The 26,131-nt window shown below is 37.4% G+C and overlaps 2 protein-coding genes across 7 annotated transcripts; both read left to right on the top strand.

Moving 5' to 3' along the window:
- Positions 1-616: 616 nt before the first annotated feature.
- Positions 617-25,847, top strand: LOC122047448 (nuclear transport factor 2-like). Of its 6 annotated transcripts, XM_042608763.1 has the most exons (13): positions 617-804; positions 917-1,054; positions 1,237-1,525; positions 1,624-1,823; positions 2,591-2,765; positions 2,846-2,967; positions 3,055-3,120; positions 4,772-4,838; positions 4,962-5,241; positions 25,252-25,309; positions 25,400-25,487; positions 25,566-25,630; positions 25,706-25,847. In XM_042608763.1, exons 1-9 carry the CDS (start codon positions 769-771, stop codon positions 5,093-5,095), a joined length of 1,227 nt encoding a protein of 408 aa, XP_042464697.1. In that variant the 5' UTR covers positions 617-768; the 3' UTR covers positions 5,096-5,241; positions 25,252-25,309; positions 25,400-25,487; positions 25,566-25,630; positions 25,706-25,847. The 6 variants fall into 6 exon arrangements, with proteins under 6 accessions (XP_042464697.1, XP_042464698.1, XP_042464691.1 ...); XM_042608764.1 differs by lacking the exon at positions 25,252-25,309 and having other exon boundaries at positions 25,400-25,474; XM_042608757.1 differs by lacking the exon at positions 25,252-25,309.
- Positions 24,508-26,044, top strand: LOC122048777 (oleoyl-acyl carrier protein thioesterase, chloroplastic-like). The gene is made up of 3 exons (XM_042610300.1): positions 24,508-24,641; positions 25,400-25,487; positions 25,706-26,044. Exons 1-3 carry the CDS (start codon positions 24,508-24,510, stop codon positions 26,042-26,044), a joined length of 561 nt encoding a protein of 186 aa, XP_042466234.1.
- Positions 26,045-26,131: the final 87 nt, after the last annotated feature.

Genomic DNA, 26,131 nt, shown 5'->3' with positions numbered 1-26,131 from the left:
TGAGAAATCTTATAACTGCACCATAGTCTCGAAGCGGGCTCAATTTATTTGAGAGACTTGAGGAACTAGCCTTAGAAATCTCTATGATGAAATTAAGGTGCAGAAATAGTGATGGTCCTAATCATCGATGTTGCTTTGGGGATTTGATTGAGTTCGATTTTTAACAAAATAAGAGAGAATATGATGGCCTAATTACATATGACCTACTTCAACAAAACATCACAGATCAACACTTTGCCAAATCTAGATGTCTATGTTAAATCAAATAAATCGTAAATAGATTATTTTTTATTAAATAGTTGAGAGTTCAGTCGAATAATATTGAAATTAAGACGATGTTTAGGATTTGAAAGACTTTGAGTGGATCGAAAGATCTTGATTTGACTGAACATGATGCTCAAGAATTTATTAATAAAATACAATGATTAATATTTTAAGCACCCACTTCCGATCCAAGCAAGCACCAACTTAATCAGTGGATCAACTTCTCTAACCCATTTGTTCCGGAACACGCGTCCTCAAATCCACCATCCGATTTCTCTAATGGCGCAATATCCGCCGTTCGAATTCATCCGCCCCCTTAAACGCCCTCACGCCTCCATAGTTTTACGGCGAATGGGGGAAGAAGCAAAATAGTATAAATTGAGGCAGAGCTTGTAACGGCTTCTCTCCAGCTCTGTACTTTCTTCTTCCGCGAGAGTTGCTCTTCTTTCCTTTCCTCTTCTTCATCGTCTTCTACTTCCGTCTATCCGGCTGTGGCGGCACCTGATGGCGGCCGATCGAGCTCGTCTACCCGCGCATGTGGTAATGTTTCTTGATTCATGGATCGCGGTTTTCGCTTTCTTTCTGTTCGATCGCGTGGACGAATGTAGCTGCTGTTTGATTTCTGGGGCCTTAATGCTGGATTTGGTGGTAGATTGCCAAGGCTTTCGCGATTGAGTACTACCATCTGCTTACCCGTACCCCTGAGTTTGTCTTCCGGTTCTACAAGGAGGGAAGCATGCTCAGCCGGCCGGATCCTCGAGGTGAAATGACCTCCGTCATCGGCATGGATGTAAGATGCCTTATTCACTTGTCTTCTTCCATCTCGTAGTTTTATTCATATTATTTGAGGTAACAAAAAGGAGTGGAGACCGTTTTGGACTATTCTTTATTTCTTTCTGTCTTTTATTGTTTGTTATTGTAAGATCTACTGATTGGGTATCTTCTGTTTGGTGTTTGGTGAATGACGGAAAGGCAATCAATGAGGAGCTTCTTTCCGTGGACTACAGCGAGTACGATGCCGTGATAAAGACACTTGACGCGCAGGAATCGCTTGATGGCAGTGTTACGATTCTTGTGACGGGGTACCTCGCTGGGAATGATGGTGTCAAGAAAAACTTTACTCAGTCTTTTTTTCTGGCCACTCAGGAGACGGGATACTATGTTTTGAATGATATATTTCGTCTTCTTGATGAGGCTAATGATCAACCGTCAGTTAGTGCTTGGACAAGTGGAGATAGTGAACATCTTGCTCCCGAACCGGGTATTATTTTGGACTTCAAAGTAGCATGTTCTTTGAATCCAGTGCCAAGGCCTGATAACTTAGTCCTTAATTTCCTCTTCTTTTATGATTTGTGGCAGCTGAGCAACTGGAACAAGAGAAACTGGATGAAGCTGAAACTATTGATCCTTCAGCTGAGATTTCTTGTAGTGTCAAGGAGGAAGTGCAAGCAGGAAAAGAGATTGATGAAATTTCTAAAAGTTTGCAGGCAGTCACTCTGAATCCTAGTTCTTCTACTACTCTGGAAGAGTCACCACCAAGCAAATCATATACTTCTATTGTAAGAGTTCTTTATTGTAAACATTTTGCAGTTGCTTCATTTCATTCTTTAACACTTTGTCAAGTTTCACTGAGTAATATAAAATATACTTGAAATGTTAGTATATGAATTTTGTAAACTGATTTATGTATGCCAAGATGAAAATTTGATGAATCACTTGATCAATAATTGAGCTTCTGATTCTTTTTATTTATTTATTTTTTTATCTTTTTAACTATCTACATTTTGTAGAAACTTTTTTATATAAAACTCTCTTTGGGCATGTACTTGTTAAACATGTAATTTAGTTAAGAGAACTAGTTTCTGGTGCTTCCAACTCCAGTTCTTATTCATTTGGGCATGTACTGATTTTTTAACTTGGTTTGACATAAAAATGGATAAGAAAAAATATGTATAATGTAATAATTGAATCAGTTAGAGCTTGTGAGAAGTAAAAGGACCGCACAATTCATTAGTTCATCTCTTGGAATTTAAATGATCAGATAAGTAAATGAGCCATAAAATTGATAAATGGAGATTATGACAATGTTGCATGACTCAGTTGTATTTTTCTTAATTATTAGTGTTTTAATCCCATGATATGGAGAAAAGAGATGAAGATCAAACCGCTGGTAGTGTTATTTGTTCTTTTTCATACTTGAAGGAATATATCCTACTATCCTACGTGCTTCATATTTTGTATTTTTCTAGCTGGTTTGTTTGAAATTGATTCTCTTACAGAGTGGATGAAGTTTTAACCATTAACAGTGAAATATATGACTTAGTAGGTTAACATCATGAAAGAGAATCCTACTCCACCTGTTTCTCTGCCCGTTCCTTCTAAACCTGCAGTTGTAAGCATTGGCCAACCAGCATCACCAACTTCAATACCAGCTCTTGTGATTGAGAATGCCTCTGGTAGTCCTAATACCACCGATAGCTACAGTAGTCCAGAACCAGAAGGTATGAGGAAGTTTCATGAGAGTTCTTTTACTTGTCATTATTTTTTATATCTTTGTTATGATCATCCTTTTTCATCTCAGCTGTTGGCTATTCAATCCACTTAAGGAATCTTCCTTTGAATGTCACACCTGAACAACTACATGAAGAGTTCAAGAAATTTGGACCTATAAAACCTGGCGGAATACAAGTCAAACTTTTGAAGGTTCTTTTCAATTCTTATTTGTATCTTTGGTTTACTCATCTTCCAAGCAATTTTGTTTATATAAGTGATAATCATATTCAAATGCAGCAAAGTGGAATTTGCTTTGGTTTTGTGCATTTTGAAGTGGCTGATGCTGTTGCAAGAGCAATAGAGGTATTTGTAAATGTTTTAGTTCTGTTTGTAATTGAATATAACATTGTTTCCATTCCATAATTTAGAACTGATAGTTTAAAAATATATATATGTGCTAAAGTCAAGTCAGCTTATGAACATGTCGGTCCACTAGTTATCTAATTTCCTTTGATAGATATGAATACCATGTTTCCCTTTATGACTTAAGCAACCATCTCTTATTCATGGAAACAATTTTCTAATTGCAGAAACCTGAGATAAGGATCAGTAGTTTATAACCATGTTTTTTTTATGATCGATTTATTTCTAACAGGACAAGTGCTTGTTTTAGCTTGGAAAATCATACAGTTACCTATTTTCTTGACTCAGTGTCTTGTTCAATGTTCGTGTCTCTCTCGCTCCAATAATGTTTTCTTGCATTGTTTTTCTAATTTTGGTCATGTCTGATAGCAATAGATAAAAAATATAAGTCTTATATATACCTAGTTTAGTTTTTTTCCCCATTAGTTAGTTATTTTAGAGATTATAAATACATGCATTGTAAACACATTTCAGATATATATCGAGTTTTCTTTTAACTAGTATCAGAGCCTACCCTGCTCTACCCTTCTCCCAACAAAATTGCCTCTTGTCTATCTATCTCTCCTTCCCTAGGTTGTAGTTCCCCATCTTCTCACAGTGACTAGGTCTCCACCCCACCCCACCCTCCTCTCCCCTCACTAAGGATTATGTGCACCACTACCACGTGGATAGGTCACCCACCACCACAAAGAAAATGTTTTTTTATTATACCAAAAGCTTCTTTCCTTTTTTTTATTACTATGTTCTTTCATAATCTATAAACTTGTTTTTGTTATAGTTCAGCTATGATGATATGTTCTACTAATGATTCTAAAATCAATAATCCTATCACAACCAATATCAAACTCATCAGAGGGTCTACTTATCTTATTTAGGTTCAAATATTTGAGATCTTCTTGGCTCTGTTTAGAAGGGTTTTCATCTCATGTTCCTACTTCTAAATGTGAAAGATCTTTTAGTATGATTGAATTCATAGTGATGTTTCTTTGTAGACGTATTCACATGAGCAAAATGTCTTATATATATATATATATCTATATAATCCCGTTAGCCTGCCTAACTGCCTGTGCGCGATGCACATGGGCGACTGAGAGATCGGGGCCCCAAAGTGAATGCACTCGGGTGCCCGAATCACTTTTGGGCGCCCCGACCTCTCAGTCATGCGCGTCGCACATGGGTAGTTGAGCAGGCTAACAACTTTTATATATATATATATATAGCCTATTTCTATGGTAAAATTTAAGATTTTATGGTTTCTTGATTCAAGTACATATTTATATATACTATTCTATCTTCCACTGCTGTTTGTATATCAGGCTTGTTGCACAACAAACTTATTTATTATTATGGCCATTGGGTCAAAATACTTCAGCTTATGTACTTCAATAATATAATAGATAACACACATCCATAGTAATTCACACTTCAAAATATGCTTTATGATTGTGATTCTCTTATATAGCAGAATATGTCTTATATAGCAGAATACTTTGCCATGATCTGAATGGATTTCAGGAGTGGTTGACTGTTATATTTGTTTCAGCTTTAATACCGACCTGTTTTCTTTATTCACAAATCTTTAAATATTCAGGCTTCCCCTATAACAATAGGAGGCCAGCCTACATTTGTCGAGAAATCAAGGTCTAGAAATTCAAGAGGCAAGTAACATGATCTATTATGTAACATTTATTTGAAAAACCTGCAAAATAGATATTATTCTCTTGAAATTCAAACATCTTCTGTTAGTTTAAATTAAAAATTTGTTCTTTTGTTTTGTGCAGCCAGCAACAGAGGCATGTACAGAAATGAGGGGATTAGATGGCGGAGAAGTGCTGGTGCCATGAGAGGGTTTTATGGCAGAAGCGAGAGCAGTAGGACTGACTTTGGCCACGGAGGTGGCAGTAGGTCAGGATGAGGTTGAACCAAAGAATTGAGCAAGGATCATCTGGTGGTCGAGGGAATTGATGTGGACCTACAAGTGATGAAACATGTGGCATACCTCAAGCTTTGTTGGCTCCATCCTTAAATCGAAAGGCTACTCCCTCTACATGGCTAGCCACTGTTAGTCTCCTCTCAACACAGCAATTTAAGTTCATGTTAACATACTAGTTCAATGCTCTTACCACATGCCACCAGATGGATAGTTGACAAATTAGAAGTAAAAAAACATGACAAACATAATGTCAGAAAAGAGATGGTAATTGATCTGATTGCGTTTAGTAGCGCTCATTTTCTTCTGGGCTATATAAACTCTATTAGTTTCAGAAAACCACAATGTAAACAAATACAAGTGATTGTGATTTTTCTAAGTCAAGTCAAAAAAATATTCAGTCAATGACTAATTGGTTAGAAATCAAAAGTGCAATCATTTTCTTGCTATTTTTTTTTCATTGAGATTGATTTTCACTCCTAAGTGTTCGGGATTTGACTCTTGCTATATTCTAATTGTTGCATCCTTTTTTCCAGACTTGTTGCACCTAGGAACATGATGTTGTACGTTTCTTTGCCAGTGTCAGTGTCCATTACAAATAGATGATAATGGGCATTATTGCTCCTCTTTGCTTTCCTTCTCCTTCTCCTTCTCCCTCTCCCCCCTCGTTTCTTTTCTTTTCTCCTCCCCCCGCCTCTCTTCTTCTCCAACCGTAGTCTCTATCTCATCTAGTTTGTCTCCCCCCAACCTTCTTTGTGCTATTTCTTTGAGGTACAAGTTATTTTGATGTGTTTAGTAAAGAATTTAAGTTAAGCTTGTCTATTATACTGATATGTGTATTAAGTATGCAAACTGTGCATGGACTTAGACATTCTGCATATGAAGCTCGAGGATCTTATGACTCAACATGGTTGAGTTGTGATCAGTTGACATGAATGCAATCAAGGTGGAATTGAAGGTAAGCAGAAAAGGATGTCTTAGAGCATTCATGGGACTAAAAATTCTTGGTGAGGTGAACTCTAGAATGAGGATCATGGTGTGCTTACTAGTTTGATGGCTTAATGACTTATGATGGGGGTGGACTTAGAAGTGATCAGTGAAGGATGTCTTGAAGCATCAATAGGACTAGAAATTCCTAATGAGGTGAACTCTAAGCTTTCCTGAAAGGAGGTGGACTCTATGAGTGAGCAGAGAAGGATGACATATTGGAGTAAGCTTGGAGTGCTTTGTGTATTGAGGGACACAGTTGAAGGCATGGAGAAAAGAAACTTGTGAGAGATTATAAGTGAACTATAATCTTGGGTTTGAATCTTTGGGCAACATTATTGACGGATGATATGTGTAGCTAGATATGGATACACTACCAAGTGATTTGCCTTTGACTAAGGGACAATAAGTCTTGGGTTATAGTCAATAATTAAGCTTGATCCTATAGTTTTGCATATGAAAGCTATGCTTCTAAGGATGGAAGCCAAGTTAAATCAAAATTCTCAAACCAATTTAGTCAATTTGAGGTGAATCTTAATTGACTGAAATGTCTAGTTTATTTGAGAGCCAATTGAATGCAAGGAATTAGAGAAAAGAAATTCTCAAAGTATATAACCTATTCTTCCGAAAAGGGAGTGGGGTGCTCACATCTCTAAAGTGATAGCAGGGCGGGCGGTGGTCATAAGCTCACTCTCGAGCTTGGGTTACTTTATGGACTATGGGAGGGGGCACAACATCACATCTCCGGAGTGCCTTATCCCTAAAGAAATGTTGGTGGATCAACATTTTAATGTATGTGGCATTCAATGTCAGCCCATGTTCCTTCATTGATCTATGCACTCGATATCATCTCTTCTTTCTAGTGAACTTGATTCCTAAGATGGAATGCTGATGGGATATGGCATATGGCATCTCTTCTTCTTTTTCGTGAAGGCATATGGCATATATCTGATCTAACCTAAAGTATATGGGATTAAACCTAATCTTTTTCTTTCAGCTTGTGTCTTTGGATGCATGTCTTCAAAAATAGTATTGTTCTATTGAAAGTCAAACTCTTTGATTATTTTATTAAAATTAAATTTTTGGCTCTAAGGTGTTTACTTTAGTTCACAAATATATTGGTGTGATCATACTCCAAGTGGTCGAGTTCAACCAAGTTATATTGATGTATTTAACAAAGACTTTAAGTCAGGCTAATATTGAGTTACTAAAGTTTATTTTTCAAATATGTAGTTTAGAAATCTTGACATGTAACTATAAGTACAGTGGAAAAGTCCAAGTAGGTCGAGGTTCACTGTGTTGATGCAAGCATGCCCTCAATGGTGGTGTTTGCCCTCAGTAAAGAATCTAATTCTATATAATGCAAAGCAAAAGTAAAGTAAAAAGTGGAAAAGTTTCACTAAGATTATATCTTCCACTAAAAATATCACTCATAATGCTCACTAAATAGGAAAAAAAACACCCTTTCTGAGAAGAAAGCTCTTCTTTACACGTCTTTGAGTGTCCTAGAACCTTCAAATGCACCCTACAACCTCTAAAAGGTTTGAAAAAGTTCCACCTTGGAGAAATTTGCCATCCCAACCATCACGATGGAAAACCACATAGAAAATGATTCAGAAATTTTCTATCTAAAATAGTGTTTATTTGGCACTTGGATCACAGTTTAGGCCTATTTGAGCCTAGATGTTCATGTAACAAATGCAAGTGTATGAACCTAAGTTTGGACGTTAGCGAAGGTTTAAAGTTAAATTATCTTATGGGTTAATAAGCTATGTTAAGTGTGTTGGTCTGGGTTGGCCGACTGGAGAGGGTTGAGTTGCCTGAAACACTTAAAACAATACCTTTTCGTTCTTTCAACTTAGGTTAGCAGCAATAGCAAATAAAATTAAACAGAAATAGCAACTTTAAATAAAACAGTAAAAGACACCAGAATTTACTTGGTTACAACCTAGCTGGTTGTTAATCCAAAACAAATGACAACTCTTAAAAATCTCCTTCACTGAAGGCGGAGAAGCCTTTTACACTCATTTAATAACTCAGATTATTGCTAGGAAATCAATACAGAAGTTGTTCTCTTATAGCCCTGGAAAAACTTATTCTCAAGCTGAAGGTGCCTTCCATAGGGTTGGAAGGCGCCTCCAGCGTGGCAAAAGGATAAAACTTTATCCTTTCCGCCAACGGCCAGATTGCCTGGTCGAAGGCGCTTTCCATGGCTGGTTGAAGGCACCTTCCATGGCTGGTTGAAAGCACCTTTTGCCTGAAGGTCGCGGAGGCGCCTTCAACTCCTATTGAAGGCGCCTCTAGCAGCTCCATAGCTCCATTCTAGCTCTTCCGCTGCTTCGATCGCCTGGGTGATTTCAGTTAACCGAAATAAGGTTCACCCAGGCCCAATTTCGGCCTTCTCCTCGAGCAGGCTTCTCGTCCCTCGAATGTTGTGCACGTCTTTCTCGTCTATCGGCGTACTCTACCGCAGCATCTCGTCCCTCGGATGCACCAAGCCCGTCGGCTCTCTCCCGTGTCGTCCTTCTCGCTAGCCGCATCTTCCGCTCGACTTCCTGTGCTTCTAAGCTCCTGCACACTTAGACACAGAGATCAGAACATAACAGGACCTAACCTAACTTGGTTGATCACGCCAAAAATAACCTTGGGATTCCAACAAAGTGTGCTCTAGAGTCAGGTGGATCAAATACTAGATAATGAAAACTTGACGGATCAAGGGGACTAGACATCCGGCAGGAAGTTCAAATGGATAGCTGGACTTGACGTCTAGCAAGACGGACTCGATGGGTCAACAAGGACTAGACATCTAGGAATTGGAAGCCTTGGTGAGTCAAAGGATCTGATGTCAAGCAAAGGAAGTTTGTTTGGCACAAGATAAGCTAAGGTAAGCTTGGAGAGATCCTTAAAAGAAGGACAAGAAAGGACAAATCCTCGTTATGGAGACAAACCTAGGCGACGGACCGAGTAAGGGTCCTACTTAGATTCCGAAGTTGAGATCAGACAGTTTATTAATTGTCCTAATATATTCTTAATACTAGTGATTGTACACACGCGTCGCGTGTATAATATAATTCATTGAAATCACATTTACCCTTTATGATGAAATTATATTAATTAAAGCATTTTAGCATTAAAATACTAAAGTAGAGTCATTAGTAGAGTCATTAGGGTAAAGTACTTGACTTTTGAAAATCTGAATTATTTGGGTCTTTGAAAATCCGAATTGTTTGGATTTTCGAGTGTCACCCTTACGTTCAGAATCAAGAATTAACCCATGCAATAGTGCAATAATGCAAGGGTGATGCTAGAGAATCCCAGCAACAAACTACTGTAATGGGTTTCTTTATGAAAAAAATTAATTTAATTTAATATTATACTTATCTTAGTAAAAACAATTAAGAAAAGTATATTTTTTAACATTGTCAGTCTAAAATATTTATAGAAGCTTCTTTGATCATAGTGTTGTCAATTCTAATATGTGGGACTAAAGAGAATTATATTTTTTTATATAAAACAACCAGAGAAAATTAATGATGAGAAAAATTCATAATAATATGCCGCAGCTGAGTCTCGAACTCTAGATCACTGATTGTTTCGCTTGTGGAATTACTAATAAATCTTGGAATTATTTTTAGTTTGAATAGAAAAAAGGATATTAACGTAAATTCATTTTAGGCTTCACCAAAGTTAGTTAGTAAAGGGGGGAGATTTTTAATAAAATAGTAATATATTACTTGTTACTGTGCTAACTTGGTATTGTAGAATACATGTGATTGAATTGGTATTACCGATCGACTGTACCATTAAGGCGATTGAACGACAAGGTTCAGTCGATCAGACGTTGAGGTGGCGTAGGTATGTGACTTGGCAGCTGAGTCTTCTGATGTGTTGACATTGCATTCTGGTGGATGAGGATAAGTCAGTGATGTGGTAAAAGATAGAGGTTTGTTGGCTGACGTGGAAAAAGATAGAGATCGGCATGCTGATGTGGTTAGATGCGGGGTCAAGGATAAGCATTGCGAGTCTGACATGATCGAGGATCGATGTCAAGGTGTTGAGGTGGTAGAAAGGCAATATACAGGTTTGGTCGATTGAACCTGTAGACCGGTCATTGATAAACTAGATATGGATTCGGTTATCGAGGGGTGACCGATCTCGCAAACCGATCAACCAAAAACCTTAAAAGAAGCTTGACCAAAAGGCTTTCGACATCAACTCACAACCTCTAAAGTTTTCGTTCATGCTCAAAAGTGAACTTATGCGTTGCTATGCTACTCCGACAACTATGCCCTACCTCATATTTGCTTTTTGGTATTTCTAAGTTTGGCTAGTACTTTTATTTACTATAGGGGTGGTAAGCTTGTTACCACACCCTTTTGTAAAATGGGTTTCTCCTCCTCCAAAGTCTTTGGAAAGGAGAAAGTTAGTGGTTGCCCACTCAAAATAATCCACGATCGGATTATGGGTCTGGGAGTAGCAACCAGAGCTATAAACCAAGTAAAAAGAAAGGTGTACTTGTGTGATTGGGTTTTTCGTTGCGACTTACTCTACATTTCTAAAAAGAAAAAAGTCTTAAAATGAAAGATTTTGTTAGGACCCAAAAAATTTAAATATCTCTACAATAGTATGATATTATCCACTTTTTGCCTCAACCATCATGGTTTTGCTCTTAGGCTCTACCCAAAAGGCCTTATACCAATGGAGGTATCTTTTTCTTATAAATCCATGATCTTTCCCATGTATTTTCAATATGGGACTATGTTTGCAACTCCAACAATCCCTCCCTCAAACAAAGAACCACAGGGTCTCCTCTCAAATATCATGTCACTCTTGACCTGCTCAGGGCCTCCCTCGAGCATCGGGTCACTCTTGACTTGCTCAGGGTCTCCCCTACTTCGTTTAAGGTTTCACCTACATGGTTTAATCTTGGATCATGCTCTAGCTCGTGCTTCCAGCGGTTAGTCCGGTAAAGAGCGACCTTGCTATGATACCAATTGTTAGGACTAAAAGAATTTAGATATCTCCACAATAATATAATATTGTTCACTTTGGGCCTAAGTCATCATGACTTTGCTCTTGGGCTCTACCCAAAAGGCCTCTCATACCAATGGAGATATTTTTTTTCTTATAAACTCATGATTTTTCTCATGTGTTTTCAACGTGGGACTATGTTTGCAATCTTACAACCTTAACAATAAATCAACCCCCAGGATTTTCACCTAGAGTTCTCGACTCTAGCCCAAAGTCCTCGACCCGCCAAGACTTCGCCCAGTCCCCTGGACCATGACTTCATTGCCTAATCATAGTTAGGACTTTCCACCTGTCTAACTTTAACTAGGACTTTTGCCTAAGACAACTTAGGACTTTCCTGCAAGCTCAGTCACACTTGTTAGACAACAATACAAATTAACTTTGAATCCTTTGTCATTATCAAAACATAGGTTTGATCGTCTGATACTCCCTGCACCAACAGATTTTACACATGCTATTCACCCTCCCTTCTAGCGCTTTTTTTATTATACAATTGGTATCAGCGGGGGTGTTCTGAATTAGTGCAATCGCAGCAAGTGTTTTTTCATTTCTTTTCAGTCTTTTCTTTTTCAATCGCACTACTTACCCAAGACCAAGTCTTGGAATATCTGTTAAGTTTTGCTTTGTAAGAAAATGACACATCAAGAAGGTTATAGCACCCTATAACACTGTTCACCCTGCTCTATTTAGTGTTGATAATTTTGTCTACTAGAAGGGGTGAATGGAATATATTATAAAGACCCACATAAATATGTGGATCATCATCAAGATAGGGTTCACCCTACCTATCAACAAAGTCGGAGAGAAGCTCGGATGCAAGAATTGGACCCCAACATCAAGAGGCAAATCAAAGCTGACACAAAGGTCACTCAAACACTACAATATGGCTTAACCAAAGAAGAACTCAAATGCGTTGGACCATTTATTAGCACCACTAGGATAAAATGATCGAACTACACGAGGGGGCCACCAACACCAAGGTAAAACGAGACCTTTTAAATAATTTATTTAATATTAAAATGTAGAACAACAAATCCGCGAGTTAACTACATGCCCGCCTCAAAGATATACTAAACGGGCTTCATTCCATAACACCTATCGAGAACCAAGATATCATAAGGTACGCTCTCAAAGCCTTCACTCGGAACACCCTATGGGCATCTATGGTAGATGCATACAAGGTTTCGAGGGATCTTTCAACTATTAAATTAGATAAATTATTTAGTGAATAGACTAACTCGGGTCAAGCTGAGAAAGGTATATCTTTGTTTGTAGGGCAAATCAAGAATAAGAATTCAAAATCAAAGTCCCGACTGGAACCAAAATCCGAAGACAAATCGGATTCAAGTGAGGACGATGAGGAACTAACCTTGGAGATCGTATGATAAAAAGGAAGGGTTTCACCAAGTGGGAGATCAAGAAGGTAATCTAAGCAAAGGGTAAGCAGACGGGTCCAACCCACATGGGATGAATCGTCTTTAGAGGAATCAGACAGGAGGAACCAAAGCAAACAAACTTTATGACTAATGATAAAAGAAGGAATAGCCGAGTCCTAGTCCAAGCCAAGTCACGGATTCGTATCTGGTTCAGACAAACAAGAAGATGTGGTAACATCTCCATTTATATATAAATTGTACACAATCATAACATATCTAACTAAGAAACTAGCTAAGTCCAAGGATCGGGTCTGGTCTTTTCTTAAGTAAAAGTTCTTAAGGAGACGACTAACCTTAGTCCCTCAACATATCAAGTTCAAGAAAGAACCTCAACTCAAATCCAAAAATTTGAGGAAGAGAATTACTTCTTGAAAGGTCAAGTTGAGGAACTCAAGGGTTCGTTGGAAAGGTTCACCTCAGGCTCCAAGTATTTAAATATGATACTTGGAACTCAGCGAGTCGTGTACAATAGATCCGGACTTAGATTCGAACCTAAAACTTGATACAAATCTTATATGTCTTTTGTTTATCAACATACTAGAAAACAAGTCTAAGTATGAATCCCAAAATTAAGTTTGATTAACCAAGTAGGACCTAATCAATATTGGATCCTCAAGATCAAGTTCACTACCTAGATAAATGTTATCCAAGGTATGATAGGGGGAGCTAATAAAATATGTGTTTCACTAACCTGTCAACTCTTGCATGTTTAAATTAATTTTCTTCTTAATTTTGAATGGTTACAGAGGAAAAGGGTTGTCTGATCTGGACAACATAGTATCAAGATGTGGTGAGTTGATAATATGTTATGGATAGTTAGTCTAAGTGTCTAGGTTGGATAGGACATATCTTACCTGATCCACTTAGCTAAGAAACTAACAGAAGCTAACTCACCACATCCTAAACTAATTAAACCAGGGTTTTGTACTAGTTGGTTAAATGTACAATTTCTTGAGTTGACTGTGTCTAAGAAAGTGATTGTTGTGTCGGATTGTAAAGCGCTAGAGGGGGGTGAATAGCGCAAATTACTTTTCCACTTTTTCATAAAACGAGATAATGTAGCGAAAAATAAAGAAAGAAAAGCAATCACTAACACAAGTTGGTTTTACTTGGTTCGGAGCCTTCAATGCCTCCTACAAGGCCCGCACTCAATGAGTGCTTTCGTTGGGTAATTCACTATATGCTCGAATAGATACAACGATTTTAAGTACAAAGCAATAAATAAAAATATACCGACAACAAGTAGAGTAGTAGCTTGAGTGTTGATTGTCGGTACAACTTTTCGGTGTCGTGGAGAGCTTCTCAGATCATCACGTGAGTACAAAAGTCGGAGGAATTGTTGAGGTGGTATTGCTGGTCGAAGCTTCTTTTATAGCCCTTTCCGAGCACCTGGACTAGGGTAGTCCTGAGCTGACACCTATCCTATCCTGCTTCGTCATTGGATTATTCATCTCCTGGCGCGTGGACCACCCTCGGGTGCCGAAACCACTAATGTGGCTACACCTCGACGAAGCTTTATCTGTGAAAGTTGATCCAATAAGAGCGCGCTAACTTAGCTGCTCACGTGGTTGGGTTTAGCCCCAACCAAGCGCCTGGATCCTTCCGAGGAGCCCGAACCCCCCTTTTTTCCAACCAACTTTCAGTTTTAATTTCCTGCACCACTAAGTTAGCAAAACATGTAATAATATCTAAAATAAGTATTTTGACAGTTTCGAAACTGTCCGATCCTAAAATCCAAAGTCGGAACGACGCTTGTTCCCTCAACCGGGAACGCGCCCTCACTGGATCTCTCCTCTAGTTGCTTACCTCACTTACAAAATCAGACTTACTTGACTCTTGACCTACCAGGTCTTCTCGCCAAATGACCCATTTGGATTTTAGCTAGTTATTAGATCCTGCGGACCCAACTAGACTTCCTGTCAGATATCAATCTATCTGATCTTTCGGTTATTAACTTAATTGGACTTTAGCCTAGTGTCAGGTCCCATCAAGTCTTTCAGTCTTGTACGCTTGGTAAATGGATTAGAAAACACAACATCTAACTTTAATCCATTTGTCATTCATCAAAATCTAAGTTTGACCATTGATAGTAACTGTACCGACACATTGATTCGATTAAGAAGACCTTGTTCCTCGCCTCAACTTAGAAGTCAATTTTAGAAATGTTTACTTAATTGACTGAAGGCTAAACTTGAATCTAACCCAAGGTCAAACAACCTCTCCCAATTCAGAATTAATTTTAATCAAGTAAAATTGATAATCATCTCACAAAAGCTATAGGGACTAACATGTTTGATTACTTAAAATGGATGAGATGGGAAAATAGTAAAATTAATTAAGACTATGATTAACTCTGTGTTTTAAGTGCATTAGTTTATTAGAATAGGTCCTCTCTTACTATTATTATTACTACTACTATATGTAAACAATGGAACTAGCTTAGGATACATCTTTAAAGCCATGCACCTATAGATCTAGGTTGCCTTTTGCATTTTACAAACATGTAGGACTTAATTTGTTTTTATACTGAGCCACGTAAATGAGCGTGAGATGTTAGGTCCAACTCCGAGTTCCAAATGTAGATCAGTGCATCAGTATGAACCAAGGGGTGTAAACCCAAATGAATCACTAAAGGTGACTAACTCTGACTATGATTACTTAATAACATTTTAGTCAAAGAAAAAGAGAGTTAGACATTTTGATTAAGGGCTCTGACTATGATCACTTAATAACATTTTAATCAAAGAAAAAGAGAGTTAGACATTTTGATTAAGGGTAATTTTTAGATGAATTACTACAGTATTAAATTATTTTGAAATTCAAAAAATTGACTTCTGGTCGATCGAATCGTCGACCAAACAACCCCTTTCAGTCATCCTATAGACCATCCGACTACAAATTAGGACAAAATAGATCTTAAAGATAGATCGATAATCCATAATCGGTCCGTAAAGCGCTAGAGGGGGGTGAATAGCGTAAATTACTTTTCCACTTTTTCAGAAAACGAGATAATGTAGCGAAAAATAAAGAAAGAAAAGCAATCACTAACACAAGTTGGTTTTACTTGGTTCGGAGCCTTCAATGCCTCCTACAAGGCCCGCACTCAATGAGTGCTTTCGTTGGGTAATTCACTATATGCTCGAATAGATACAACGATTTTAAGTACAAAGCAATAAATAAAAATATACCGACAACAAGTAGAGTAGTAGCTTGAGTGTTGATTGTCGGTACAACTTTTCAGTGTCGTGGAGAGCTTCACAGATCATCATGTGAGTACAAAAGTCGGAGGAATTGTTGAGGTGGTATTGCTGGTCGAAGCTTCTTTTATAGCCCTTTCCGAGCACCTGGACTAGGGTAGTCCTGAGCTGAGACCTATCCTATCCTGCTTCGTCATTGGATTATTCATCTCCGGGCGCGTGGACCACCCTCGGGTGCTGAAACCACTAATGTGGCTACACCTCGACGAAGCTTTATCCGTGAAAGTTGATCCAATAAGAGCGCGCTAACTTAGCTGCTCACGTGGTTGGGTTTAGCCCCAACCAAGCGCCTGGATCCTTTCGAGGAGCTTGAACCCCCCTTTTTTCCAGCCAACTTTCAATTTTAATTTCCTGCACCACTAAGTTAGCAAAACATGTAATAATATCTAAAATAAGTATTTTGACAGTTTCGAAACTGTCCGATCCTAATACCCAAAGTCGGAACGACGCTTGTTCCCTCAACCGGGAACGCGCCCTCACTGGATTTCTCCTCTAGTTGCTTATCTCACTTACAAAATCAGACTTACTTGACTCTTGACCTACCAAGTCTTCCCGCCAAATGACCCATTTGGACTTTAGCTAGTTATTAGATCCTGCGGACCCAATTAGACTTCCTGTTAGATATCAATCTATCTGATCTTTCGATTATTAACTTAACTGGACTTTAGCCTAGTGTCAGGTTCCATCAAGTCTTTCAGTCTTGTACGCTTGTAAATGGATTAGAAAACACAACATCTAACTTTAATCCATTTGTCATTCATCAAAATCTAAGTTTGACCATTGATAGTAATTGTACCGACACATTGATTCGATTAAGAAGACCCTGTTCCTCGCCTCAACTTAGAAGTCAATTTTAGAAATGTTCGCTTAATTGACTGAAGGCTAAACTTGAATCTAACCCAAGGTCAAACAACCTCTCCCAATTCAGAATTAATTTTAATCAAGTAAAATTGATAATCATCTCACAAAAGCTATAGGGACTAATGTGTTTGATTACTTAAAATGGATGAGATGGGAAAATAGTAAAATTAATTAAGACTATGATTAACTCTGTGTTTTAAGTGCATTAGTTTATTAGAATAGGTCCTCTCTTACTATTATTATTACTACTACTATATGTAAACAATGGAACTAGCTTAGGATATATCTTTAAAGCCATGCACCTATAGATCTAGGTTGCCTTTTGCATTTTACAAACATGTAGGACTTAATTTGTTTTTATACTGAGCCATGTAAATGAGCGTGAGATGTTAGGTCCAACTCCGAGTTCCAAATGTAGATCAGTGCATCAGTATGAACCAAGGGGTGTAAACTCAAATGAATCACTAAAGGTGACTAACTCTGACTATGATTACTTAATAACATTTTAGTCAAAGAAAAAGAGAGTTAGACATTTTGATTAAGGGCTCTGACTATGATCACTTAATAACATTTTAATCAAAGAAAAAAAGAGTTAGACATTTTGATTAAGGGTAATTTTTAGATGAATTACTACAGTATTAAATTATTTTGAAATTCAAAAAATTGACTTTTGGTCGATCAAATCGTCGACCAAACAACCCCTTTCAGTCATCCTATAGACCATCCGACTACAAATTAGGACAAAATAGATCTTAAAGATCGATCGATAATCCATAATCGGTCCACCGAACCTGATCAAAAAGCTAACTTTGACAGACGTTGACTAACGGTCGACCGATCTATGCGAGTGGGTCTATAGATAAAACCTTGAAATCCCAAAAAGCTAACTAGTTGACTTGACGTGTCGTCTATCGGTTGCCTGATAATCTTGATCGGTCGACCAATCCACATCGGTACCCCAAAAAGATTATCGGTTGACCATGACTATTCACCTATTGGTTGATCGATCGATACGGATCGGCCAACCTAACAACCTCGGGAATCAAAAATGCTTGGTTGGAAATTGATTGGTTGACTGATTATTTAAGTGGTCAATCGACTGAAATCCCTATCGGTCGACCAATGCTATAAAAATAGTAGCTAGGTAAGGTCAACATCACCCCAAATTGTTTCTTCTCCTCTTCTTAAGCCATTGACTGAAACCCAAAATCTTTGAATCTTTCGAGATGCCTCAGTAACGATATGAAAACCCCTTTTTCTTTCCAAGTTCAAGTATATTTACTTCATTTAAATATTTTGTTGTAGTTAAAAACGTCAAGTTGACCAAGGTCCCTCCCATCCTAGCCAAGACCCTAGGTTTCTTTAAGAACTTAGGTTATTGTTTGAGTCTAGGACCCCATGTAGTTATGGGTACACGATACTTAGATAGCACTTTCCTTCATGCCCACTGCCTTGACATAGTTGAGATCATCAACTATTATGCTCTCGCACATTTGGTTTATTGTAACCATTATATAAACATTGATATATACGCAAAATTTTACCACAATTTGACACCTATAGATGATCTGTACTATAGGACTAGGGTTGTCACACAGGACATCTTCTTTGATGTTGACACTATTAGATCCTTTCTGAACACCAGAATGCCCAACAACCACTTCTAATACTTTCTCAACTACCCTCAACCTCTGGCTGAACCATATTCACATATTACTTTAAACATGATGCATCAAGAATTTTTCAATGCCCCTAATCATAAACTTGTGTATATTGAGCATTCAAGATAATATATTGTACAAGTTCATCATAGGTTGTTTTCTACCACTATTGACTAGAAACCAATCAATGATATGATCCTTCCACTTACTCCTCATGTATGCATTTAGGCATAGATTGGATATAGACATAGGATTGCTAGTTTTCAGAGCCATCATTTATTACTCCAGATTTAGCACCTCCAGAAAACTCCGCCCATGATGACCGGTCATGGCCGGCCCCAAGCCCAGATAAAGGAGGAGGGTTGCATTAGGTTGTTAGCCAGCGTCAAACTATGGTAAATATTCAATGAATGAATCCATTAAATTATTGTGCTAATGCTAGGTTGTTCCTCGGAAGAAACGCGTTGCAGGGTCCGACTGTAACGTCTCGGCAAGGACCGCTACATCTCCAGAACTCGGGTGTAGTGATAAATATGCAAGAGTTCGCGTTACAGGATCCGACTGTAATGTCTCAGCAAGGACCGCTACATCTCCATGAGAACTTGGGTGTAGTGTTAAATAGGCAAAAGTTCTCACACCATAGGTTAGATAAGAACAAATATGATAGGAAAACTAATAATCTAAAATTTGGAACATGGAATATAGGAACTCTCACTGGTAAATCAATGGGAGTAGTAGATATGATGATTAGGAGAAAAATTAATATTTTGTATGTACAAGAGACAAAATGGATAGGCGAGAAGGCAAAGGTGATAGAGAACTCAGATTTTAAGTTATGGTACACTGAAAGAGTAAAGCAAGAAATGAAGTGGGTATCATTGTAGATAGTTTGTTAAAGGATGAAGTTGTAGGAGTAGTTAGAAAAGGGGATAGAATTATAGCCCTTAAGATAATAGTGGCGAAAGAAACTATGAACATAATTAGCGTATATGCACCACAAGTAGGATTAGATGAAGCTACCAAATCAAGGTTTTGGGAGGACTTAGATGAAATATTACAAAATATTCCACCAAATGAAATGATTTTAATAGGAGGTGATCTAAATGGACATGTCGGAGTGAAAAATGAGGAATATGAGAGAGTACATGGGAGTTATGGGTTTGGAACGAGGAATGAGGAAGGGAAAACTATATTAGATTTTGCGATAGAATATGACCTTATATTAGCTAATACGTTTTTTAAGAAAAGAGAAGAACACTTAGTCACATTCAAAAGTGGGAATAATAAATCGCAAATTGACTTTCTTATGGTTAGGAAGAAAGATAGAAAGATTTATAAAGATTGCAAAGTCATCCCTGGAGAAAGCTTAACTACCCAACATAGGGTAGTAGTGTTGGATATACGCCTCAAACATAGTATCAATAGAAGAAAATATATATAATTCCTAGAATTAAGTGGTGGAAGTTAAAGGATGGGAAACAAAATATATTTAAGGAGAAGGTAGAAGTACAAGTATTAGGTGAAATATACAATGATTCTAATACAACATGGGATAAGATGGTATTAAAGTTGAAACTAGTAGCTAATAGTGTACTCGGTGAGTCAAAGGGACATGCACCACTAAGTAAAAAATCTTGGTGGTGGAATGAGAAAGTACAAGAGAAAGTGAAGGAAAAACGAATAGCTTATAAGGAATTATATATTTGTAAGAACGAGAAAACTTAAAAAAATATACAATAACCAAGAAAGTAGAGAAAGTAATGAGTGAAGCAAAAAATGAAACTTTGAACGCTTATATCAAAAATCAATACAAAAGAAGGGAAAGAGACATTTATAGAATAGCTAAAGTGAGAGAAAGGAAAACAAGAAATCTTAGCCAAATAAAATGTATTAAAGATGAATGTAATATGGTATTAGTAAATGATAGAGAAATAAAAGAGCGGTGAAAGAGGTATTTTCATTAACTTTTTAATGAAGGTTTAGGTGACCAACTTAACTTAAGTAATTTAAATAAGTCAAATGAGTATAGAAATTTAAATTTTTATCGTAGAATTCAAACTTTAGAAGTAGAATAAGCTTTAAATGGGATGTACAATGAAAAAGTTATTGGACCAAATGATATTCCGATAGAGGTATAGAAGTGCCTTGGGAAACAAGGTAATGGATGACTTACAAAATTATTTAACAAGATATTAAAAATAAAAAATATCTGATCAATGGAGGATAAGTACTCTAGTTTCCTTATGATCCGACAGTAAGGACCGGGGACCCCCGCTGGAGGGGAGTCAACGCCACGTGGAGGTCAAAAGTCAAAGGGGTCAGCATGAGGTCCGGCCGAACGGGTTCGAGCGGAATAAAAGACAACCCGACGATGAATCGGGTATCGGATGCTCATAGTGAACAGGGTCTCCGGGCCGAGCAATATGATAGAGTCCCAAGAGAAATTATATGGAGAATTTTAGAAAAGAGAGGTGTTAGCGTAATATATATTGAACTAATTAAGGATATGTATGAGGATGTAACGACGAGTAAAGACTTGGTGGAGTAATGAAGCATTTCCAATAAAGATAGGGATCAGCTCTAAGTCCCTATCTTTTACACTAATTATGGATGAACTCACTGCGCACATTCAAGACACAGTACCGTGGTGCATGTTGTTTGTCTATGATATTATTTTGGTAGATGAGACACGTGAAGGAGTAAATGCTAAGCTAGAATCTTGGAGGGAAACACTAGAAGGGAAAGGTTTTAAGCTTAGTAGATTAAAGATAGAATATATGGAATTTAAGTTTAGCAATATTAGAAGTAATGAAACAATTGTTAAGATAGGAGAGGACGAGTTGCCCGGAACCGAGAGATTTAAATATTTAGGATCATTTTTACAAAATGATGGAGGGATTGAGAGAGATGTCTTACATAGAATACAAGCAGGATGGGTGAAATGGAGGGGAGCGTCGAGTGTTTTATGTGGTACCTCTTAAACTTAAAGGTAAGTTCTATAAAATCGCAGTTAGACCTGCTATGTTATATGGAGTTGAATGTTGGGCTATGACTCAAGCACATGAGCATAAGATGAGAGTTGCAGAGATGAGGATGTTAAGGTGGATGTGTGGACATACGAAGATGGACAAAATAAGGAATGAGAGCATTAGAGAGAAAGTCGGAGTTGCATCTATTGAGGACAAACTCCGCGAGACACGTTTAAGATGGTACGGACATGTACTTAGACGACCAATAAATGCTCCAGTTAGGCGATGTGAAACTATGATAAATATGTCTATCAAACGAGGAAGAGGACGACCAAAAAAGACTTGGTTAGCAACAATAAAACAAGATAAAATTTATTTAAATATAGATGATGATATAATAGGAGATAGGGCTCAATGGCGTAAAAGGATTCATACAGCCGACCCCACCTAGTGGGAAAATGCTTGATTGTTGTTGTGTTGTTGTATTTAGCACCTCCAGAAACGTGCATGACATATTGTCACATCATTCATAGGCAAAGTCAAGCACTTATCTGACCATTTCAACAAAATAGGGCTTAGACAACTGTCCCTTGCCGATATAGGACAAAGGGATGATGGGACCTTTTACTATAAACCTTGACGAAGACCTTCACAATCGAAGGAGTATGAGAAGGACAAACCTGATGGAGCTGAGCTAGATAGTCGAGCTACCTCCCCTAGACTACGCCCAACCAGATTTTAAGGCAACCCCTCCACAGCCAGATAATCCAAATGCTCGCTTCCGGGAGGAGATCAATGGACGCTTGAGAGCGGATAGACGGACACTTCAACTTGATTGAGCAGTGGATCGACGATCGACGATCACTACGACTCACTCGCATAAGAGCAATAACAAATGATAGGCATGATACGAGCTTGGTATTTCAGCCAACAACCTCCGTCTTCCTCTTATTAGAGATAGATTGCTTGACTAGGTCCATTTTGGTTATTTTGCTTGATGTAGTTAAAGTTAGAGTTATTTAGTAGTTTTGTTTGACTTGAACCATTGAAGCAAAGGGTGAAGCCGTCACCTTAGTGGCTACTCCACAGTGACCCTACACTATTTGGAAGGGGGTAAATCACAGGGCTTTTATCCTAGCACAATGATCCTTTGCGTGGGGGAGGTTAGTCACCCATCGAGGCATTTTACATCCGTTGAGAATTGGAACAACCACCCATGTAGACACTAATTGTGTCAATCTGTGGGAGTTTATTTGACTTGAACCATTCATGGTCTTATGTTTGTAGAACTTATATTTAATTAATCTATGTTTGAACTTCCCGTTTTGCATATTTCGATTATTATTGCTTGCTTAACTATGCTTGGTTCAAATGGTTAGAATATAAGTTGGGATACAATCATCAAATTACTTCATTTTAAATTGAATATTATTTAAATTGTTTAAATGAGTGTAAATATTTTTTAAGATTATTTTAATATTTTTGAAAATATGGTTAAGTTTTTAAAAAAAAAATGATTTTAATTTCTTTGGAATCTCATTATTACAAAAGACTATTAAGCACTTTGAGAATATTTTTTGAATTTGAATTTCAAAATGAATTTTGAAAAAAAAAAATTGGAATTGTAAAAATAATGTTATTTTCATAACAACAATTTTGAAACTTTTAAAAATGGTTGAAATAATTTTGAAAATTTTAATTTTCAAGTTATTTTAAAAACATATGGTTCAAAATCTAGGTTTCAAAAAGAGAGCTTAAAAACTCACTCTTTCAAAGTGTTAAAAAGCTAAGTTAAAATCTCTTTTGAAAATTTTCACAAATATAAATGTTTTACAAAGTGTTTTTGAAAACTGTTTAAGTACTTTGAATTTTTTTAAAAAAAAATTTAAATATTTTGCAAATTTTGAAAAGCTTTTAATATTTTAAAAATGATTTGAAAATTTTTAAGTATTTTGAAAATGTGTCAAAAGTTTTAAAGTATTTTGAAAAAGATATTAATACTTTGAAAGTTTTTAACATAGCTTTTAAGTCTTTTAAAAAATATTGAAAGAGCTATTAAGTACTTTGAACATTTTTAAATACCTTGAAATTTGTAAGTATTTTCAAAAGTTTACTAAAAGCTTATATACATTTTGAAATTTTTTAGAAAAGCTTGCATAAACTTTGTTCAAAATGGACTAATTACGCAGAAAATATATTTTTGCAAAGTGTTTTTTAAATTGATTATTCAAAAATTATTTCCATAAACTTATTTTTAATCTATTTTTGAAATATATTTCTGAAAAATTGATACTTATTTAACCCTAAACTTTCTCATTTTTTCTTGTATGTTAAAGGAGGAGAAAATATGTTTGAAGTATAGTTTAGAAATTTTTTAAAGGTAGAATTTTTTAAAGTGTTGAAAATTTTGAAAACCTTAGGGGAAATTTAAATTCTGGGGGAGTGTTTAAATTCAAGGGGAGCTCTGCAAATTTTGATTTGGTTTTGCATATTTTCCTTAACTTTAAACTATATTACCAAACATTAAAGAGAGTGAGATTGTTGGCGTAGGGAGTACTATAATCGAACTTAAGTTTTGACATTGAGAAAGATTTAAATTTAAGCTATCTTATGGGCTAATAAGATATGTTAAAGTGTGTAGAATTTGAAAACCCTAGTAGGTCTGGTGGATCAAATATTAGACAATGAATACTTGATGGATTAAGGACTAGATACTAGACAAGAAGTCCAAATAGGTCAGTTGGAGATGGGTCAGCGATAATCATATATCGAGGCAAAGGAAGTCCTAGTGGGTCAAGATATTTGACGTCAAGCAGAGGAAGTCTAAATAGGTCGGTTGGACCTGATGTTTGACACAAGGTAAGCTCTTGTAGTGGAGAGATCATTCTGAAAAGAAGGAGAAGAAAGGACGAGTCATCATTATAGGGGCAAACATAGGCAACTATTCGACTAAGGGTCCTACTCAGATTTCGAAGTCGAGATCGAACAGTTTATTAACTGTCCTAATATATTTTTCATATATTACTTATTATTGTGCTAACTTAGTGTTGCAGGGTTCGGGCGACCGAACCGTTCAAGAGATCAAATGACAAGGTTCAGCCAACTGGACGCTGAGGTGGCATAGGTGTGTGACTTGGCAGCTAAGTCTTTCAATGTGCTAACGTGACATCCATTGTCAACAAGGATAAGTCTCAGATGGGTGGCGTGGCAAAGGATAGAGATTGGTTCGTGGAAAAGGATAGAATCGGTGTGCCGACGTGGAAAGAAGTGCGGTCAAGGATAAGCATTGCGAGGCTGACGTGGCCGAGGATCGACGTCAAGGTGCTGAGGTGACAGAAAGGCATTGGCAAAATGCTGGTTAGTTGACCAAACCTGTAGTGCAGCCAAATCTTCATTTTATCCCAGAGAGCTTTACTGATCACACACCCAAAGGTGTGGTCCAAGGTTTCATCAGCAAGTTTACACAACGGGCAGATTTTCCACGGCACATATGGTAGCTTGTCTTTCATGCGGAGGTGGCCTTGTGCATAAACTGATGCTGCAGCATAATATAGGTCTTTCATACAGCCTTCGCCCAAGTTTTGGGCTCACTCCAGGGTCAAAAGAACTGGTAGGAGGCTGCCGACCCTTGCTGGACAAAACAGAACCAACCTGCCAGAGTGGTTTGAGCCTGCTGTACCAAACCTGTTCGGTCGTGTATTATGTCCCTGAGTTGGAGCAATTTCTTGATCAAAGGCAAGTCTGAGGCCTTGGGTTTCGAGTCCCATAAGTCAACGTACATGAGTTTATTCTGCCTGGTTAACATTAGTTAATTAGGAACCGTCGGAAGTTGTTATATTAAAGAAGCAATATGTGGAAATATAACTAGTTCTATTTCTTAATTTTATTTCTCAGTAGTGCTAGTGATATTGCTTCTCAGTTTACTTTTGTCTCTGCAAGTGGGTGATGATGAATCAAAACACCTGGAAACTTCAACAAGTGATGAAGTCAGAGAGAAGTGTTTTATCCTTCAACTATCCCTTATTTCTGAAGAAATTTGCTTTATTTAGAAATGTGAGTATGCCACTATAACTTTCTCTCCATGTAGATTGTCATTTCCAGAGGAAAACAATGGCAGCCTAAAGAAAATTCCGAAACTGGATGATCCTTCTCAATATTCCCGGTTAGGGCTTGTGGTAGGGCATTCTATCATCCTAGCGTAAGATTCATCTGTTTTTGCTTTGCTGATGATCATTTCCATTTGAATTATGCAGCAAAGGAGAGCTGATTTGGACATGAACCAACACATAACGTGACCTACATCGGATGGGTCCTCGAAGTATGCACTTCTATACTCTATGCTAAGCACCATAGAACTAATTAATCTTTTCTCATAAATATGACACTCTTTCAGAGCATACCGCAAGAGATCATAGACACCCATGAGCTGCAGACGATTACTTTTGATCACCGGCGAGAATGCCAGTACAATGATATTGTGGATTCGCTTGTAAGTCCAGAATTTTCAGATGATGGTAGCACAAATGGGGCTGTTGACTCCGACCCCCATTTGAATGATCAAGATCTACAGGAATTCTTGCACTTGTTGAGATTGTCGGGAAGTGGCCTCAAGATAAATGGAGGCAGGACAGTGGAGGAAGCTGGCTCGCTGATGTTTTGGATTATGTACTCTAGCTCTCAGCAAATAAAGAATAGAGTTAAGCTTGTCGAGTTATACTGGCAACTACTTTAATCATTCATCTGGTGTTTCTTGGGACTTACTTTGAACTGATATTGGAATTGATTACTTTATGAGGTATGGCATTATCATCTGTATTAG

Source organism: Zingiber officinale, chromosome 2B (assembly GCF_018446385.1).
Source record: "Zingiber officinale cultivar Zhangliang chromosome 2B, Zo_v1.1, whole genome shotgun sequence".
Classification (NCBI taxonomy): Eukaryota; Viridiplantae; Streptophyta; class Magnoliopsida; order Zingiberales; family Zingiberaceae; genus Zingiber; species Zingiber officinale.
This window is presented reverse-complemented; position numbering and strand designations above follow the sequence as displayed.